The 19,325-nt window shown below is 48.6% G+C and overlaps 5 protein-coding genes across 5 annotated transcripts; 3 read left to right on the forward strand and 2 right to left on the reverse strand.

Annotated features, from left to right (window-relative positions):
* Positions 1–5,430: 5,430 nt before the first annotated feature.
* On the reverse strand, positions 5,431–5,683 carry FOBCDRAFT_92337 (uncharacterized protein; the record flags this gene model as incomplete). Its single annotated transcript, XM_031174073.3, has 2 exons — positions 5,431–5,521; positions 5,574–5,683. Coding segments are annotated over 2 exons (201 nt in total), but the record flags the coding sequence as incomplete, so codon positions are not given.
* Positions 5,684–6,016: 333 nt separating this feature from the next.
* On the forward strand, positions 6,017–7,036 carry FOBCDRAFT_16878 (transcription initiation factor IID, 18kD subunit-domain-containing protein). The gene is made up of 2 exons (XM_031174075.3): positions 6,017–6,229; positions 6,283–7,036. The coding sequence occupies exons 1-2, from the start codon at positions 6,169–6,171 to the stop codon at positions 6,711–6,713; spliced, it is 492 nt and encodes a 163-aa protein (XP_031050860.1). The 5' UTR covers positions 6,017–6,168; the 3' UTR covers positions 6,714–7,036.
* A 1,798-nt stretch (positions 7,037–8,834) lies between these two features.
* FOBCDRAFT_16885 (uncharacterized protein) lies at positions 8,835–10,863 on the forward strand. The gene has a single exon (XM_054703411.2). The coding sequence runs from the start codon at positions 9,324–9,326 to the stop codon at positions 10,689–10,691; it is 1,368 nt and encodes a 455-aa protein (XP_054559386.1). The 5' UTR covers positions 8,835–9,323; the 3' UTR covers positions 10,692–10,863.
* A 131-nt stretch (positions 10,864–10,994) lies between these two features.
* FOBCDRAFT_197224 (uncharacterized protein) lies at positions 10,995–13,778 on the reverse strand (the record flags this gene model as incomplete). The annotated part of the gene is made up of 8 exons (XM_059608866.1): positions 10,995–11,502; positions 11,553–11,803; positions 11,859–12,296; positions 12,348–12,643; positions 12,700–13,166; positions 13,268–13,383; positions 13,573–13,596; positions 13,686–13,778. 8 exons carry the CDS (start codon positions 13,776–13,778, stop codon positions 10,995–10,997), a joined length of 2,193 nt encoding a protein of 730 aa, XP_059464196.1.
* A 1,000-nt stretch (positions 13,779–14,778) lies between these two features.
* On the forward strand, positions 14,779–19,078 carry FOBCDRAFT_16893 (P-loop containing nucleoside triphosphate hydrolase protein). The gene is made up of 3 exons (XM_031174085.3): positions 14,779–15,128; positions 15,181–15,368; positions 15,422–19,078. The coding sequence occupies exons 1-3, from the start codon at positions 14,973–14,975 to the stop codon at positions 18,966–18,968; spliced, it is 3,891 nt and encodes a 1,296-aa protein (XP_031050870.2). The 5' UTR covers positions 14,779–14,972; the 3' UTR covers positions 18,969–19,078.
* Positions 19,079–19,325: the final 247 nt, after the last annotated feature.

Consider the following 19,325-nt stretch of genomic DNA (forward strand, 5'->3'; position numbering starts at 1 on the left):
TCGCCATGTCCTGTTTTTTTCTTCTTTGTTTGAACGAGTCTTCATTTTCTGCAAGTGACAGATGCACTACTGTAGGAGAAATCTGCTCTGTTATGTACAGTGTGTACAATGCTTGTCACTCCCAATGCAAGATATGAAAGTCTTTGCCGATATAGTCCATCGCCATGACGAGAAGCGCTGCAAATCCACGGTAATCACTGTATAACGTAGCGTAGCGACGTATGATGGCCCCACAGACTACAGACTCATCCAAGAGGTGAAGATACGCTTTTGGGCACAGTGCGTGATCCTTTCCATCAGATGGAGTAAGTGGATTCGCCATGGATGTCATTCATGGGATCCGCGGGAGGAGATGGAGATGAAGATGGAGATAGCATGCGATGGGTAGGGATGGATGACCGATAGTGGAAGTTTGGCTGATGAGGTGTGTGTGGCAGGTTTGGAGGGATAACGGCTCCTTCCACTTGCAGGGCGACATGTAAGTTTGGAAGGTAAGTACCTACACCCAAGCCTCAAACAGGGAGGCCCCTTCGATATGCGGATACTTTCCGCCTTTCATACCACTTGATGCAAGGCAAATCACATTTTCAATACCGCCATCATACTTACAATAAAAGCCCATGTGTATAATATCAAAGACGCAGGGAAACCCAACATCAACAAAAATAAACAAAGCAGGGTCAGACTTCCACTTGCCGAAGACGGATCGAGTTCCAGGAACATTCGACCCAAACAGGTCAGGGATAGCCAAACTTGGCCCGCCGATTCGTCCATCGATTCCAGGGGAGAATGGTCATTCGGGACCAATGGATTGCCTTGCCTACAGTAGCACTCAACATGCCACACTGCTCACGCCTGGAACAACTCCAAAAAGGGACGGCACAAGGGCTCACGGGCTCCACGCCAGGGACCATCCGTCATCGTCATCGCACTAGCACGCTCTTGGGCGGGCCACATAAAGATCCATCCACCGCCGCCGCTGATCTAGAAACGGACCAGAAGCGTGCATATTGCAGCGGAGTTGGAGTCGGGCACGACTAATGAGCTGCCCCAGCTTCGGCCGCTACGAATCAATCTGCAACTCATGCTGGCCCAGATGGCCCATTGACTGCGATTGTGAGCCAACAAAGCAATCCGAATGCTGACTGATGAGAGTGTAAAAATCATGGAACTTGTGGCAGTGTTTGGATTTGTGACGGCAATCCATCCTCAACCTCGGCCAGAAAGAATCTTTTCACGCAGACGGTATGCGCTTATGCCGCCAACCACCGCCACCACGAATGCCGTGTCTTCTGGTTCTCTGTCAGGATCATTCTGGCTTCACTGCATGATTGCGCCTCGCCACGGGCAGGACGACATCGCTGCAGTATTGTTACGAGAAGAGTGAAGCATAGCACATGTTCTGTTCTATCATGATGACGGGCATAAGAGGGTCCGGGCGGTGAGTTGGGTCGACACAGACCGCTGTGAAATTGCAACGCAAGTCAGGTAGTCTCACATAACAGATAAAAACGCAAAGTTCGCCGAGGCGCTCAGTATGAGGTTGTACGACCAAAGCCTTCCTCGGTGCGAAAAGTGGCCAGCTTCATGGCGAAGGCATTTCACCAATCTCGGTCTCGCCAATTGGCCAGTATTATCTCTAGTGCATCCCAGCCTGGTGGTACTGGCCTTCTAGTACGGTACTAATCTGATCTATCCCTTCGATGTATAGACATGTTCCATGTGCGAACCCTCGTAATATGAACGGTGCACAGCAGCCTCGGCAGCACTGAATAATCCGCTTCATTGACCTGGATTGGTGGATGTTTACAATCATATTGTTGGGACCTTGGGTAATAGCGAACCGAATGGTGAACAATGTCCAGGGCGGACAGGTTGTCAGGGTTAACCCACGCTTCGATCATCTAGTCAAGTCCCAGCGCCTATCAAGCTCTCCACGCGTACAGCCCTGGAAGTCCAGGAGCGTCGGATGGTTGTGGTGTCGTTGTGGTGTGTTTGGTAGGAGGATCTTGAGGACGGGCCCTCGTCGAGTCCTGGTCTGACAAGGGTGACCACGAAGCGTGCATCAGCTCAGACGTGAACATCGGTTCATTTCTCATCAGAATTATGTGCAAGCCCTGATTATTGTTCAACGCCATAGTCTTTCGCAAACTGAGGCCCAGAGTCTTGGGCTTGGGCTCCTGTTTGCCCACACTACCAGGGTATTGAAATTTCTCTATGAGTCAGGATTGACAACAAGCAGAAAAGGCTCCATCATTTACAGCAAGAGCAACAACGAAAACATCATCGGTGTGGAACCACATCACCATCCGCCAGGACACGAAGTGGCCAACGCATCAATGCACCTATGTTTGAAGTACAGCCCAAAACTTGGCTGCAATGCTGCTCTGCCCAAGGTTACTGCAAAGCCATGAAAATGGATGGGATTCTTTCACCGCCGTAGCGATAGGTGCAGTGACATTCAGACTCTGGTGTAACAATTCGTGGCTGACTTGATCGCAACTTTCATTTTCCGCATACCACATATTGCCCACCCCACGGCAGGTTCATCAATGAGGTTTTCCGAATCAGCCGACTGAAAGAGTTCGAGGCCTGCATCACCAGCTGCACCACCAATGTTACAGCAATGTTCTATTCATTTCCACATCGCTAATCTGAAATCTAAAGCATGGCATTCGACGCCAAACTTGAATCGGAGATGCCGTCTCTTATTGGAATGCTCTTCGTGTGCGCAACTCTATTTATTCCATGGAGTAGATACAGTATTCAAATTTCTGACTAAGGCCCATCAGCTGCTTCGCCTCAATCCCTTGTTCAGCTCATTTTGTCCATGCGGTGGCATCCTGGTGTCCCATTCCGTCAGCCCAGCCCAGGTCGGAAACCACCATATCGGACATGGCGAGGATGCAATCAGCATAACCCCAACAAAAGTTACATCAGAATATTCTCGAGACCAGAGAAGGTTTCCTCCCGCCTAGGCATTAACGAATTACAATATATTTGATATACCTTATTCGATGGAAGTGGAAGAGATTGAGACGGCTTTCCAAGTAGTTGGGGTTGATGGTCGCGGGGAGGGAAAAATGACCATACACTACAAATATACTTCATAAAAGGTTGTTTGTTTGTTTCTTTCCTCATTGTTACGGGTCTAGCGAAACCCAAAATTGTTGGCCACCTACGTACTGAGAACCAGACCTGGCGGAGCGGGATAGGCAATAGTGCTATGCAAGGCAAAGAACTCTCCGTCTACTAACCCTCAAGCCAGCGACTCATTGATCCTTGGCTGGGTGTGTTCGTACTCTCAAACCAGCAGGTATGCTGGCTAACGTCGGTTCCCTAGCCCACAATGATCAAGAGAGGCAGTCAGGCAGTGAGGGATGCAGGGCGATGAGACCAAAAACGATGGGATGAGTTTAAGTCAAGGACATGTTGCCACCTTGTCCCAGCACCTGTCCCTGCTTGAAGAGAAGAAGAAGCCCTCCCTCCCAGTAAGTGTCTTATCACCGTCTCGAATCACCTTAACTTCGCCTTGCATACGCTGTGTCCGCGTCCATCCAAATGGTTAATTGTATACACCAACCACATCAAGCGTCCTTTCCGTTGACTCTTTCCTTCTCCCCGTCGAATCGCTTCGTATATGTGTGCCATGTCCCCCTTTTTCTGTAGTTGGGGGTCTCCTAGGCCTACACTTGAAGGCGCTTAGCTTTCAAGACTGGAGTTTCATTGCGAAGACAATGTGCTGGTTTCACCTCGCAACCGAATTGCAGCTCATTTTACGAATTGAGTAGGTGGTGTTGCAGCGAGTCAGACTGGGGGGACCACCTCAAGCTTCAGGCCGAGTTCGGGGCTAGAAGCTCGGGGCCGGAGCAGATCCACGGCACGGCAATAGTGGTGGTATTATTAACCCTAGGGCCAAGCCTCGCGGACAAGGAGCGGCGGAAGGCCGCATTTCGGCATGGCATGGTTTTGTATGGGAGGTTTTGATACTCGGTCGGTCAGCACACCACTTATTGATTCCCTTTGTTATGCGGGATGTCTAGGTCGTGTATGGATGTGTACGACCGTGCTCGGTGTGCAATCGTATTTATGCAAGAGTTACGCCTCTGTCGCACGCATATGACGGCGTTGGGCGTTGCTAATGACTGACTACGGGCAGTACTATCTTGATCATTGATGGTGATCAACTTTGCAAGCTGCCAGTGTGTGTGTGTGTCATGGCGGCGTAGGATGGCAGGATGGTAACATCTCATTACCTGTGTCTTAGGACTGTGCATCTGGCTTGGATCATTGTTGTTATTTCAGCATGCCATACCAGTCCAATGCGCAGTGATCTGATTGCTCCTCACTCTGAGAACAACAATTCCAACATGTCTGAAGGAATCCCAACAAATTGGCCCTTGGCCTAACATTGCAGTACCTCAATCTGACACTGAAAGCTTACCCTTATCCAACCCCGGATTCACATTGTTACCTCTCTTTTCTTTTTCTACGCCAATCACATACATGTTTGCTTTTGATTGAATGGTCTAGAGTAATGGTCGACGAGCAACACTGGGCCAGATACGAAAACAGCGGCTCAGTGGTATGCATGTTGCAACTCTCGTCACTGCCGATGTGACATCCTTAATCAACATGCAGATGGAATGAACAGCGTGTGGCTTCTTTTCGTTCTCCTTTTTGTACCATTGCGCTGGTACATGGGCTTGGTTTCTTTTTGTCGTTATTTTTGTGTAACAGTGTAAGACCAACCACTGGAGTTCCTAGTACGAGCCACCACAGCCCATCAAGCCACAAAGACAGATTGGTCTGTTTTCTTTGATACCAATACCGTCCGTGTCCTCTAATATGACCAGATTGCCATGCCTATGGTAATAGCGTTTGTGATATCTGAGATTTAAGCCGTTGGCAAACAATTTGGGCCGCGCATAATTCGAGAGTGGAGGTTATGTGGCATCAAAGGTACCTCAAGTGACGAGCCTGTCGAGTTGCAACCCTTTCCAGATATCATCACATTTCGTGTCACTTTTGTGGTACTTCCTGCAATACTCTCCTAAGGAGATCTGACCAAACACATCAGGGACTTGAATCAAAGTTTCCTCCCGTGTTTCACAGATTAGCTGTCTGTGTGACAAGCCTTGGGCGTGTGGTGTGACGCAAGCATATACCGGGACGGGATTACTCAAAGACTCTCTCAGGGTATGTTTTGCGAAAGAGAAACGGGGAAATTATTTCATGATCTTGATATGAAGTTTAGTACACTTGGTAAACGGCGCCAACACTCCCACCCGGTTGTCACCTCTTCTGATCCAACTCCTGACCAGTCGTGATATCATTAAAAACAAAAACGTGACATTAACGGCAGTGTGCTTAGTTGAGGAGGATGGAAACCTGAATATGGTCAGCTCTTTCAAAATCATCTGGAGCAGTATAACGTACAGCCATGAGGACACAGCATATACTTATGTATGGACTCAGTCTTTCGCCTATCCTCGCGCATTTCCAGAAGATGCCCATGAATCTAGTGTTATTAGCCCCGTCTCCACGATAACGGCGTGAGTCGCATTTCGTACCCGTTCTTATTTCGATCCATGATGCCAGGTGTAAAGTGGTGAACGTATGCGCTCGTGCATATAAGCAGCAGGAGGACGAGTAGGAGAGATTGGAAGTTGAAGAGGGCGGACTAGAGTGACTGTTAGTGCGTTGATTCACCGTTGAAGAGCACAGCGCATACCATTTTGACGCCTCGATAAACTATTCCTATGATGGAGAGGTATTAAGATCGTATACCTCGTTCGTAGACTTCGATGTCAAGCTCAACGTTGCCTTCTCACATGCGACAGGCTGTGCTTAGGGGTAAAGATTCGCCGGAGCCGCGACGTGTTTCCAACGGATTCAACCTCAAGGGTGACGTACCTGGAAATAACCCCCACAGAGCTGCGGACCCCACTAAACACCCCCCAGATTGAGCCTCCAGCTGTCGCAAGGCTGCGCTGAGCTGAGCGCATGATTCTTTCTGGTATTTTCAACTACATGTCTATCGCGAGGCTGCGAAACCTCGATTGTCAGAAGCGATCTTATTGAAATCTTTATCTCTCGAACCAGATCTCTATTCTTTTTTGTTCATTACATGCTTCAAGCGCGTAGGCGCAAGTAACCACATTCATCATGGAGCCTCGAGCGCGTGCCGGCAAGAATGTCGGCAAGATGAACTTCAGCCATGCAGAGTGTACGTCTTCTCCCGTTCGCTCTCAAGATCTTCGTTTGCTGATCCTATACCAGTGGCACAGCTACTCTACGCACACGGCGATGTTCAGAACCCACTCCCAGAAACCGTGCGGGTACTCGACGAAATCCTCACAGATTTCATGCAATCCATCGCCTTCGAGGCGACACGAGCAGCTAATTACTCAGGCCGCCAAAAGATCAAATACGAAGACTTTGAGTTCGCGTTCCGTAAGAATCCCGCGTTCCTGGGCAAAGTTCAAGAAGTATTCGAGAAGCAAAAAGAGATCAAGAAGGCTCGTGAGATTTTGCGCGATGGCGAGGATGAGATCATGAAGGATGCTGCGGATGAAGAGAAGAAGCGAGAAAAATCCGATACAAGGACGGGAGGAGCAGTAGGAGCCGCGACGTCAAGGGTCGAGGAGGAGTTGGGTGAAGCTGACGATGATGCTGAAGCGGAGCTCGATGCGTTGGGTAAGAAGCGTTGAAAGAAATTGAGTAGAGCCGGGCTCTTACGATTGGCGTCCTACCACTTGATTCTATTTCGGCGTTCTACAGAGATATTGGTATGGGTTGGGAAGGCGTTTAGAGTATGCTATTGTGGATTGGGTTGGAGTTACAGCCAGGGACCAAGCAAAGGCACATCCTAATAAATCAAAGGAATCCCATGCTGTCGGATGCATTGCATTGTAACAATCGAAACCCTATGGCATATTCATGTCTCAGAGTCTATAGGCACTGAATATTGAGGTTTTGATCATCGACGTTACATCCAAGTCTCGGACAAGTAGCTGCCGTACCAAGTCGAAGTCCTGGTCCATTGTGATATTAGTTGACATACGTATAAGCGAATGACTGGATCTGAAGTACAATTTAGGGAGATTGTATTCCCGAGGGATGTATATGAACTTTCTTACCATGCAGCGTTGATGCTAGCAATCGGCGGTCATGCGGGAGAATCACATCTTTGACGGGGCCACAGTAGCCCGCAAGAACCATTATATGAGTACCAGTTGTGGCGTCGTATATATATACATTTTAGTAATCTGGGAGATAATACTTATATCTGGCGAGAATGAAACAGTGGTTGGTGTATGGGCCTGCAAGGGCGCCGGTTCAGTGCCCGCTTCAAAGATCGATATCAGTGGCATCCTTCTCGAAATCAACAATTTCCGGGGCTTGGTTGGAGAGGTGTCGTAATTGCGAGTCTGAAGTGTGATGCTGTTTGGGACCACTCACGAAGATTCAACGTACGAACCAGAATCTCGAATGCAATGACTGCGGGCAAGAGTTGTTTGAGAAGGAAAAGGTCCCGCCCTGATGAGAAATCGACGGGAAAGAGAGGTATAAATACTATGGAAAGGCGACTGCCGACTGGCTTGTAAGTGCTGCATCCAATGGGACACACATACTAAAGGTCTACAGGTATTCAGCGATCCATGGCCTCAGGGTTGACCTCAGTATGGGGCCATATTAGGCTTCTTAATCTCACAGATATCCTACCTCGACTTGAATGCTATATGTGCAACGCACCCACCTGCAACATAGTGTGCTGGTTCTGCATAATCCACTTATGCATAGGTAGTCTTTCTCTCCCCAAGCCAAAAGTCGCACATTGGCTTTTGAGGCAGTGATATCATTTATGGGACTACATGATAATGTCCTTACGGAATATAACTCTGGAGGTCACCAACTAAAGTCATCGATGAAATCAAGAAGGGAGGGGAGTGACGGCGATAATGGCGGTATAGCGAGATGAGTTGGAGCACCCGAAAAATGCAGTTGCTGATTGAACTCTTGATTCACTTGGCCCAGGAGAATTGCCAAGAATATGGTAGTATGTCTGATGAAGCTGGAACTCATTGCCTTCATATTTTTCAAGTCAGCTGCAGTGTTGTTCGTCGAAAACAAGGCTGCGGCTCAGAGCCTGTAGCCGAATCAACAAGTCGGCCAAAGACCTCAAGGGCAGGAGAAGGCTCTTCTTGAACTTTGCGTCCTGATTTGATATTCGGAAGTATCATGAGAACTCACCATCCTGTATCTCCTCTCATGATGACACTGGATGACTCCACTCTTGATTCCAGTGGATTAACTAGTAGCTTTATGGCGATGATGGGACTGCCGTAGTCGTCCCATCAATTCCGGTCATGGCTCATTTTGTACAGACTAAACAGTCTCAAAGCTGATACTTGGGCGCTGCACCTGTTGAATTGTCTACCATTTGTATATTCTCGTTGAGGGTGACTGGGATCTTGGGAGGATTGGGTGGTTAGTAACCAAGGTGGATTGGCATGTTGTCCACGATCGAGGCAGAGTTTACCTATCCTTTAACAATTAATGAGTAGTTAGAACGGAAATGAATACGATATGGGAGATTATTCCCGGACCTATTATCGCTTCCACCCGTTGAGCCCATTTCACTGGACCCCAACATCTTCATCCTCGGCCGACTTAACCGATACCGAAATCGGGGCAAGATAGGGCGCAATTTTTCTAGTTGCAGAGCCAAGACGATGCAAGTGGTGGCCAAGTCACATCAGCATCTTCTAAGCGCCCACCCGCTGACTTTTGAGGCCCTCGCCACTCAAGACTCTTCTCTTTTTGCTCGCGTGCCTCAGCAATTCTACCGGTTTTGCTCTTTCTAACTGATGATGCACAAAACGAAAGAGTTCTCAATAATATTGAGAACTAACGGGTGCCTGAAAACGACTGATACTCACTCAGCTTAGGCCGTCCAAACAAGAGGCTCCCTTTCGTCATCAAGGGTCTTGAAGAGTTGCCTACCGGGGTCTAGTAGTAAACTCCACCCCCACTGCGAGAGACTTCCTCTTGTTGGCTCATCGGTTGGTTAATGTGAGAGAAGAGAGCAATAAAGGATCCATGATCGGTGGGTTTCGGCTGCGGGGTGATTGGTTATCAATGGTTGACGCTCAAAGAGTCGTCGATCCGGAGCTTTTTCCCTACCTACCTATTTGTAGCAAAACATTTCTATTCGCTTCTCAACTGTGACTTTGCTCTTTCTTCTTACTGTGCCATATCTCGTCATTGATTGATCGTGACAACCTCATGGACTAGAAATAGCTTTAATATCCTACACAATGAATCCAACTCCTCCGCCGTATGAGGAGGTTCCTCAGAGCAAATTGTTGCCTGGAGATACCCATGAATCACATCAGCATTTGTTACCACTTTCGCCATCACCAAACCTCTTGTCTTCAAAGGTTGATAGTTCGAGTTTTGATGACTTCCGCCGAATGTCATCGAGTCCATCTCCTTGCCCCTCGCCAATACCTCTAAGACATTTCTCGCAGCAAGGATTCGATTTACCAGCCGAAACTCCACCGTCGAAATGGAGGCAGTTCTGGATAAAGAATAAGCCCGCTGCCTACGTTGCTCTATCGCAATTCTTCGGGGCACTGATGAATCTCAGTGCTCGTCTAGTCGAACTCGAAGGCGACGGCATGCATCCCGTTCAGGCCCTACTTATGAGACACTCCATCACAGCACTATTCTGTTCGGCTTATATGTGGTGGAATAAAACCCCCGACTTCCCCTTTGGAAAGAAGGAGATTCGATGGCTGTTGTGGTTGCGAGGAGCAAGTGGTTTCTGGGGTATTTTTGGCGTTTGGTATTCGATGATGTATATCTCACTCGCTGATGCTACTGTTATCACATTCTTGGCTCCTGGTGTTGCAGGCTTTATTTGCTGGTTTGCTCTTCGTGAGCCTTTCACTAGAATCGAGCAACTGGCCACGTTGGTTGCTCTTCTAGGTGTTGTACTAATTGCTCGACCTGCCTCACTATTCTCGGGCTCTGACGATGACAACTCGAGTACCGAGCCGCCCGAATCTAGTGGTATACCAGGTATTGACCATGAAGCCACCCCTGAAGAACGCTTGATAGCTGTTGGTATAGCCCTTCTGGGTGTTTTAGGAGCAGCTGGCGCCTTCACGACCCTCCGAACCATAGGGAAACGAGCACATCCTCTCATCTCAGTCAACTATTTTGGTATCATCTCGACCTTCATCGCTCTATCCATGCTCATCTTTGCCCCTATCCTCGATATTCAGCAACCAGGTTTACGATGGGTTACCCCGACCACAGTCAAGCAATGGGTACTCCTGCTTCCCCTGGGTGTTCTGGGTTTCATCATGCAGTATCTTCTCACGGCAGGCCTCGGGGCCGACAAGTCAAACCGTGCTAATTCCATGGTTTACACACACATGCTTTTCGCCGCAAGCTTCGATCGATGGGTCTTTGGACACAGAATGGACTTCATTAGTGGCGCAGGATGTACTCTTATTCTAGGAAGTGCTATTGGTGTCGTCATGCTGAAGAAACCACCAGCTGCAAAACAGCCTTTGGATGATGTTGAGAGACATGGAAATTTGGAGGGTGAAATGGAGGGCTCCCCCATGCTTGTGCCCGATTCAGGGGCGTCCGAGGAACTGAGGCTTTCGAGATAAAAGTTGAAAAATCGTTTGAATATTTGTATACATCGCTTAGACTGTCCGAAATGTTTACGTTGGACCGTTACACCTCGATAAGAAGCGCCACACTCTATTTTGACTTTTGAAATGAGTCTGCTCAACTCTATTGTAGGTCTTTCTTGATTAACGAGACAAGGATGAATCAGGTGCGATTGCGGGACTGGCTCCTATGCTCGGTTTATGCCGAACCCATCTGGGTTGGCGTTGTATTTATAGTCTCCAGAATGGATGAACGTGACTTTCTATTAACTCATTATTTGTCCGAACCCTTATTTTCTTTCACTGAGGGAATGTGAAACTGGGCTCCTCCAGTAACTCCATCATTTGCTGACTACTATTGAACCATTCACCAAGTTGCGCCGTGTTACCCATCCACATCATCGTGTTTGCTCCTCTCTGGCCATCGGCACCATCAAGCATACTCATATCCCCGAGAGGTTGTGAGAATGCATCAGCCTGACTAGGGTTCATGTGCGTCGATTGTTGAACCCCGTTGTTCAGACCTGCTGGTGGAAATCCGAGAGCGGCGAGATAGTTGTTAAGTTCAGCGCTGGCCTGTGTTTGGTCGGCTGGAGGAGTACTTGTCCGGAACTCTATGTATCGGAGTGCTACTGTATAGAGGACCTGGAACAGACGATATGTCTTCGCCGCTGCATCTGATAATTGAATGGTCGTCTCAAGAGATGTGCAGAAGCTATGCAGACGAGCGAGGTCCGTCTGGTCCTGGGTCTCAATGACTTGACAGAACACAACGATGAAAGGAATGAAAGGGGCAAATAGCAGTGTCCTATTCATGTCAGCATTATCTCAAGATACCATGTAAGTATATGTGCTCACCAATGGACGTAAGAAGGAAAATAGACAGTATTATCCCGCCCCAAGAGATCCATGCAATCTTGATGGCGATGTAGTGTTGCACGTGCCGCCTCAATACACTCTGGAATAAATGTCACTTTGGAGTTGGGCGGCGCAGGCGTAGCTCGATAGATCAGAGTCAGAAGTGAAAGTCGAAGAACATCATCAGAGATGAGAATAAAATCGAAGAAGTACTCCCCAAGATTCGTCTTGACTTCCTTTTCGCGGGATTTCTGCAGAGCACACGTTAGAGGCTGAAATATCGAACATTCCGGTTCGGGTTCTCACACTCAGCTCCTTACTCCTCCTCGAGATATCCTTCAGATCGTTCACGAGCTTTTGAGCACGGAATCTCCTCACATCATCGGACTGTGTCATAGAGTCTGGGCTGTATAGTAGCTCATATATGTGTCCTTGACACCGAGCTGTAGCGACCCAGAGGCAAATGAAGGCTGAAAGGGGCGTAGCATTGGGAGGGTTCGAGGTAAGAAGGGGTACGGTGACATCCCAGTCTTGAATAGTAGAAGCCCTGCCGAGCCTGAGGGAGAGACTCTTGTCTATAAAGTATGTGTTCCAAAATAGAAACTGTTTGCGCTGAGCCTCGCGCGGCTTGTCATTCTTCATGGTTGATATCCGGTGATAACCTAGAGTCTGGCATAGTTCGGAGGCTTTACATGATAAAGTCCATGAGAGTGATGGTTTTGAGATCTCAATAGCATAAAATGCCTAAAAGTCTGTGAGTATATGGTATCAAAAGAAATATCAAGGATGTCATACTCCAAGAAGAAGGGCAGAAATCATGTTTGAGGTTGCAGGCAGATGAAAAGGCAAATTTGCCAACGCCGTTTCGGTGTTTTCGCGAAGTGTTTTCATGTAGCCCTCGCACTCTTCTTGCTCTTTTGCGTCTGTCGTACGCTGCTGGCGATCCATGAACATGTACATCAGGCCAACATTCACAAGGATGAAATCGGCCTCTGAGACATCTTCTGAGAAGTACACATGAAGACACATGCCCGAGAAGCTTTCCATAGAAAAGAACTCCCTTATCCAGGCAGACACTTCTGAGTTCTCAGCTGAAGTTGGTTAGTTCAAGATGGCGAAAGAGGGGACCCAGATCACTGACTCTCACATTCTCGTATCAAGGCAACGGCTGTTTGAATTGGAGGTAGCTCGTTGTTCTTTAGACTTGGACGTGGTAGTTGCCTAGCATGGGGATACGACATCTCCGTGGCAGCCGTCTGTTGTTTCAGAGAGCTGACGATGTGATGTAGTGAATCCAAGGTCTCACGTAGCTCAAGACTAGCACCCTGTAAAGACTCTGTACCAACAGCATTTTTTAGGAATTCGTTTGCAAATTCACCATGAGCAGCCAAGGAAGATTCTCCTTCGATAACCGGGCTGTCTGCAGTTTGCTGAGCGAGGTGCCCATAGGGTGTTGAGCTCGAGGCCTGAGCTGGTGATTGGCGGGGAACATCAGAGCCGGGCATGTGATTCTGATTGGGTTGGGTGCTTGTAGATGACATGTTCATCTTCATATCACGCATGAGCTCGGTGAGGGCCTCAAGACGACGGTCAATGATGTCGATCTTTCTCTCACTACATGGTTGTTTGGCGGTCAGTACGGTTTCCTTTTTGGTGCAAACCAAAGCAGCGAGTGGTCGGATAGTATCAAAAGCAATAGATCCGGGGCAACTTACTATTGGGCTGAGAGAAGGATCCTGGTTCTCTTCTCCTTTGGGCGAGTATCATGGTGTGTACACGGAATCTTGGCATGAATGCAATGAGAGCAGGGCGAGTTTCTATCGCAGCGGATCTACATAGATTGATGTTACTATTTAGCTATAGTTGTTGGGCTGAGTGAAATAATCTCAAGTGAGAGCTAGGACCGTGTTGAGGATGGCTTCCACTCTTCACCCCAGCCTCTGTGGCTAGTGGCCTTTAATGACTGGAGCATTGATGGAGTGATATGCATAAGAGATTGATTAGATTGATATGTACATACCTTGCGAGTTCGGCATGCATCGCACTAAGATTAAGCAGTGTTAGTGACGAGGACGTGGGGATAGAGACAGGACAGGACAGGACAGGACAAGGCTTCAGGGTCTGTGTACTGACTGCTCGTCGAATGGCCAGATTAGAAGGGTTCTGGGGCCCATCAGATCCTTCATCAGGACCATCGTCCAACTGGGCCCGAGAATCTTCAGCCATGAGGTTAAATACGGGGATCACGGGCACAGTTTGTTTGTGTGGATGACAGGCTCCAGACAAGGAATACACAGCTGAGTGAGGGGTCAGATACAGACAAGATGCAATGAAACAATGCCACAGAGGAAAATGCTTATGGCAAAAGTCACGCACTACAAGCGACCTAACTCACATGGTGTTTTGAGTGAGACTGACACGACTCACACCGAAGTCTCGAGAGGTTCAACGGAACGCGCGGGGTCCGGAAGAATAGAGACCGTTGAAGATGGGATCCGGATGTGGAGACTCGAGTTTGCGGCTCCCGAGAACACCGTAAATCCGAAAGAGCCAATAGGAAGAGAGAATGTCTCGGGACAAGGATCTCCATTCAGATGGAAGCTATGATCATGGTCTCATCTAATCTCTGAGTTGATAAAGTTTAAGTTGCCATCTCAAGGTACGTGAAGACATTTGCGTAATTTGATGATGCAGTCTCACTTGGGAAATAATGCTGTGAAATATCAAGATCTATGGTCAAGCGTTTATGATGAGTTGAACCCTTTTGATATTAAGCCAAGACTTCAGCCATGAGATGAGGCATGTGTCCGGCATGATTTCCGAAAAGACCCTGGTTCAACTGAATGCATGGCATGCATGTTACCTCAATGGATGAATGGACTGCCTCCAGAGAAGTGAGATGGTGGAAAATTAACTTACATATGAGAAGAAAATAAGGAACTACCTGCCAATGGCCTCTTATTCAACAACAGTATCAAATACAGACAACTCAGCCAATACGTAAACTCTTCCCTCAACCTCCGTGATCGCATCGATAATTTTCGTCTAGATATCCATTATCAATCAGTGACCCACTTGGACCACTTTACATGCGGATCTGATAAAAAAACACAAGCTAAAATGCCAAGGATCACCATTCGTTGCCGTCTAAATCTGGTCTACCCTCACTCCACCCCCCGGGTTCATCTCTCAAAAGTTCTCGGGTGGTATTTTCTTCAAAAGCACGCTATCCCCTTGGTAAAAGTCATGGTCTCTTCCCTCTCCTTTCTGGTTCCGTCAATCTATTTCTTTCTTTAAGCAGGGCTCATAGCCTGAATATACTGGCCTGATTCTTTGACTTTATATCAAAGCGCCAGATCACACGAGTTCACTTCTTTTAGGCGTCAGGATCGCCTGGTGCAATTTGTGCGGCAGACCACCATGGCTCCCAGCATTAACGAAAAGGAAAATGAAAAGGTCGCAGGTGGCAGCGATGCGACCTCAGCTCCTGAGGATGCTGTTGTCAACGCCGAGGGCGGCGATGCTCCCAATGCTGGAGAAGAGGGAGAAATTGAGGGTTCTTGGGGTGACTACAAGGTGATAAACAGCAATACAAACCCGTGGAAAATACCATACTAACACTCTAAAGCGTATCCTCACATATGCAGGTCCCACAGAGTATTTAATGCAAGGCATTGCTCTCGTCGCTGCCATAGGTTCAGGTGCCGGTATCGCTCTCCAGAACCTCATCTTTGGACAGTTCATCACCACAATTACCGACTTTACTTCTGGAGATTCTCAGCCTAGCAAGTTCCGAAAAGAAGTTGCTGATCTAGCGTGAGTCCTTCAGAGCCATATCCCATACAATTCTCTCCTAACGTTCATACGAGACTCTACTTTGTGTACCTTGGCATTGGTCGATTCGTTCTCTCCTACATCTGGAACGTCTTCCTCACCTACTCCTCTTACCGTATTGTACGCAACATTCGAAAGGAGTACCTTCGCGCGGCTCTTCGACAAGAGGTTGCCTACTATGACTTCGGAAGCGGCGGTTCCATCGCTACGCAGGCTACCTCCAACGGCCGCTTGATTCAGACCGGCATCGCTGAGAAACTTGGTCTTTTCTTTCAGGGCATCGCTGCCTTCCTCACTGCCTTCATTGTCGCTTTCGTCGTGCAGTGGAAGCTTACTCTGATCTGCTTATGTATTGCTCCGGCAACCATCATCGTCATGACTGTTGTTGCTACGATGGAAGCTGTTCACGAAGTCAAGATCCTCGAGATTCACGGCCAAGCCAACTCGCTCGCTGAGGGTATCCTCGCCAGCGTGCGCACTGTTCACGCCTTTGAGATGCGAGCTAGACTCGTCGACAAGTTTGATAAACACCTCGAGGAAGCTCACACCGTTGGAAAGAAGATCTCCATTCTCTTTGGTCTCATGTTCTCTGCCGATTACACCATCATCTACCTCGGTTTCGGACTCGCTTTCTGGCAGGGTGTGCGTATGCTCTCAACTGGCGAAATCAAAAGCTCGGGTGTCATCTTCACGGTTCTCCTCTCCGTTGTCATTGCGGCTGTTCAGTTGACCCAGCTCACCCCGTACACTATCGACTTCAGCCGTGCCATGTCTGGTGCAGCACAGCTTTTCACTCTCATCGACCGAGCATCAGCTATCGACCCCCTTTCCAAGGATGGCGAGACACCATCCGAGACAGTTGGACATGTCGAGCTTGAGAATGTTTCGTTTGCCTATCCCACCAGACCTGGTGTCACTGTGCTAGAAGACTTCTCTCTTAACGTCCCCGCTGGTAAAGTCACGGCACTAGTAGGTCAATCAGGATCAGGCAAGAGCACTATTGTTGGTCTGATTGAGCGGTGGTACAACCCCAAATCTGGTACTATCAAACTGGACGGTCGTCCCATTGATAAGCTTAACCTCAACTGGCTCCGCCGAAACGTCCGTCTCGTCCAGCAAGAGCCTGTTCTCTTTGAGGGTTCTGTTTTCGACAACATTAAGCACGGTTTAGTTGGTACTGAATGGGAGAATTCACCTGCTGAACAACAGATGGAACGAATCCAGGAGGCTGCCAAGATGGCTTTTGCTCACAATTTCATCATGGAACTTCCAGAAGGTTACAACACACAAATCGGGCAACGAGGTGGACTTCTCTCTGGTGGTCAGAAACAGCGTGTTGCTATTGCTCGCAGTGTCGTATCGCAGCCCAAGGTTCTTCTTCTTGACGAGGCTACAAGCGCTCTTGATCCTCACGCCGAGAGTGTCGTTCAGCAAGCACTCGACAAAGCATCTGAAGGCCGCACTACCATCGTTATCGCTCACAAGCTCGCCACCATTCGCAAAGCTGATAACATCGTCGTCATGTCCAAGGGTTCTATCATCGAACAGGGCTCTCACGAGTCCCTAATTGCTCAAGATGGTGCTTACGCTAAACTCGTCAAGATTCAGAACCTTGCAGTTGAGAATGACCCCAATAATGTTTCGACTGACGAAGAAGAGGAAGTTGCCCCTGAAGGAGACAAGGAAGAGCTCGGTCTTAGCAAGACGGTTACCCAATACGAAACCCACGTCCAGGAGCGTCTCGAAGCTGGCAAGGAGCTTGGCAACTATGACAACCACAAACAAATGGGCATCTTTTATGTCGTTTATCGTCTCATTCGTGAGAGCCCAGAGGTTGCTTGGTCGTATTTCTTTGTTCTTGCGGGTTGTTTAGGAGCTGTTGCAGCATTCCCCGGTCAGGCCATTCTGCTTGCGCACGTTGTCGAGGTCTTCACCCTCACTGGTGACAGGATGAGAGACCGCGGCGATTTCTACGCAAGCATGTTCATCGTTCTCGCAGCCGGTTTGTTAGTGTCGTACTTTGCTCTTGGCTATGCTACCAACACCATCGCTCAGTTCCTCAGCCACAAACTTCGCAAGCAGAGTCTCCGGGATATGCTTCGTCAAGACCTCCAGTTCTTTGACCGCAAGGAAAACAGCACTGGTGCTCTGGCCAGTCGCGTTGACTCCAATCCTCAATCGATCCTCGAGCTGATGGGCTTTAACGTGGCACTCATCCTCATTGCTATTCTCAACCTGGCTGCCTGCAGTCTCTTGGCTATAATTCACAGCTGGAAGTTGGGTCTGGTGGTCGTTTGCGCTGGCCTTCCTCCTTTGGTCAGCTCCGGTTACTTCAAGATTCGCCTCGACGCCAAACTGGACCGGGATACCTCGAAACGATACTCTACTAGCGCTTCAATTGCTTCCGAGGCTATCACTGCCATTCGAACCGTTTCTTCTCTGGCCATCGAGGAGTCAGTCTTGGACAAGTATGTTGATGAGCTGAATCAAGCCGTTACTGGATCAAAGAACGACCTTTTCCGTATCATGATCTTCTTTGCTCTGACTCAATCAATTGAGTATTGGTTTCAAGCTCTTGGTTTCTGGTATGGCTGCCGTCTTCTTTCATATGGCGACATCTCCATGTACAATTTCTTTGTCGCTTTCTTGGGAGTCTTCTACTCTGGTCAGGCTTCTGCTCAGCTCTTCCAATTCTCAACCAGTATCACCAAGGGAGTCAACGCTGCCAACTACATATTCTGGCTCAATCAGCTCCAGCCCAGCGTCCAAGAAACACCTGAGAATCGAGATAACGGTCCCAAGTCTGGAGGCCCGGTTGTTTTGGATGATGTCCGATTCTCGTACCCTCTTCGACCTCACGCCCCCGTTCTCCGCGGCATCGACTTAGATGTCAAGCCTGGACAATTTGTCGCGCTTGTTGGCGCGTCAGGCTGTGGAAAGTCAACTATGATAGCTATGCTTGAACGTTTCTATGATCCGTCAAGCGGTACAATCAGCATTGCTAACTCAGCACTTCCCACTCTCAACCCTCGCCTCTACCGTCGCATCATTGGTCTGGTTCAACAAGAGCCAACTCTTTTCCAGGGCACGATACGAGAGAATATTGCTCTTGGTGTCGATGATCCAGAGACCGAGGGTAAGGACCCTGCCACTTCGGTTCCTGACAAGCGGATTGAGGCAGCCCTCCGCGCAGCCAATGCATGGGACTTCGTCTCGTCTTTGCCCGAAGGTCTCGATACACAGGCTGGCTCAAACGGCGCGCAACTGTCTGGAGGACAGAGACAGCGAATCGCCATTGCCCGAGCCCTTATCCGTAATCCCAAGGTCCTTCTCCTTGATGAAGCTACAAGTGCTCTTGATACTGAGAGCGAGAAAATTGTACAAGGCGCGTTGGCAGAAGCAGCGAAGGAAGGAGACCGCATTACCATTGCCGTTGCTCATCGCTTGAGCACAATCAAGGACGCTGACAAGATTTGTGTTTTCTTGGGTGGCAAAATCACAGAGGCGGGAACTCATCAAGAGCTGCTTGCTCAGGGAGGATTGTATCGAAAGATGTGTGAGGCACAGGCTCTGGACAGTTAGGCGTGCTTTATGTGTTTGGACTTGAGGACTAAAAGTTATAATCGTTAATGATAGCATAGATAATACCCTTCAACATTGATTCATTAAAAATATAGTGGTCATTCAACCCCTCCAGGGTAGCCTCAGTAACCCAATGGATGGAATTGGAAATTGCCATGATTAGATATCTGTTGCCTTGGCCGCGGTAAGGAATGAGCCAAGACTACGCCCAGGGGTTACACTCCCAGCCGTGTCCAGGGGATGACCTTGTTGTGAAGCAAATTTGATCGTATCTGTTCATCAGATGTTCAATCAAAGGCGAAAGATTTAGGTCTAGATTCCAGTCGTTGATGGGGAAGTCAGTCAGACGAGGGGCGG

Source organism: Fusarium oxysporum, chromosome II (assembly GCF_013085055.1).
Source record: "Fusarium oxysporum Fo47 chromosome II, complete sequence".
Classification (NCBI taxonomy): Eukaryota; Fungi; Ascomycota; class Sordariomycetes; order Hypocreales; family Nectriaceae; genus Fusarium; species Fusarium oxysporum.

What these genes read in the sequence shown, in the direction of transcription:
- FOBCDRAFT_16893 (XM_031174085.3), top strand. Translation starts at nt 14,973, where the DNA reads ATGGCTCCCAGCATTAACGAAAAGGAAAATGAAAAGGTCGCAGGTGGC. An exon ending in GTTCTTGGGGTGACTACAAG is followed by an intron (nt 15,129 to 15,180) that starts GTGATAAACAGC and finishes AACACTCTAAAG; the next exon opens with CGTATCCTCACATATGCAGG. An exon ending in AAAGAAGTTGCTGATCTAGC is followed by an intron (nt 15,369 to 15,421) that starts GTGAGTCCTTCA and finishes CGTTCATACGAG; the next exon opens with ACTCTACTTTGTGTACCTTG.
- FOBCDRAFT_16878 (XM_031174075.3), top strand. Translation starts at nt 6,169, where the DNA reads ATGGAGCCTCGAGCGCGTGCCGGCAAGAATGTCGGCAAGATGAACTTC. An exon ending in GAACTTCAGCCATGCAGAGT is followed by an intron (nt 6,230 to 6,282) that starts GTACGTCTTCTC and finishes ATCCTATACCAG; the next exon opens with TGGCACAGCTACTCTACGCA.
- FOBCDRAFT_16885 (XM_054703411.2), top strand. Translation starts at nt 9,324, where the DNA reads ATGAATCCAACTCCTCCGCCGTATGAGGAGGTTCCTCAGAGCAAATTG.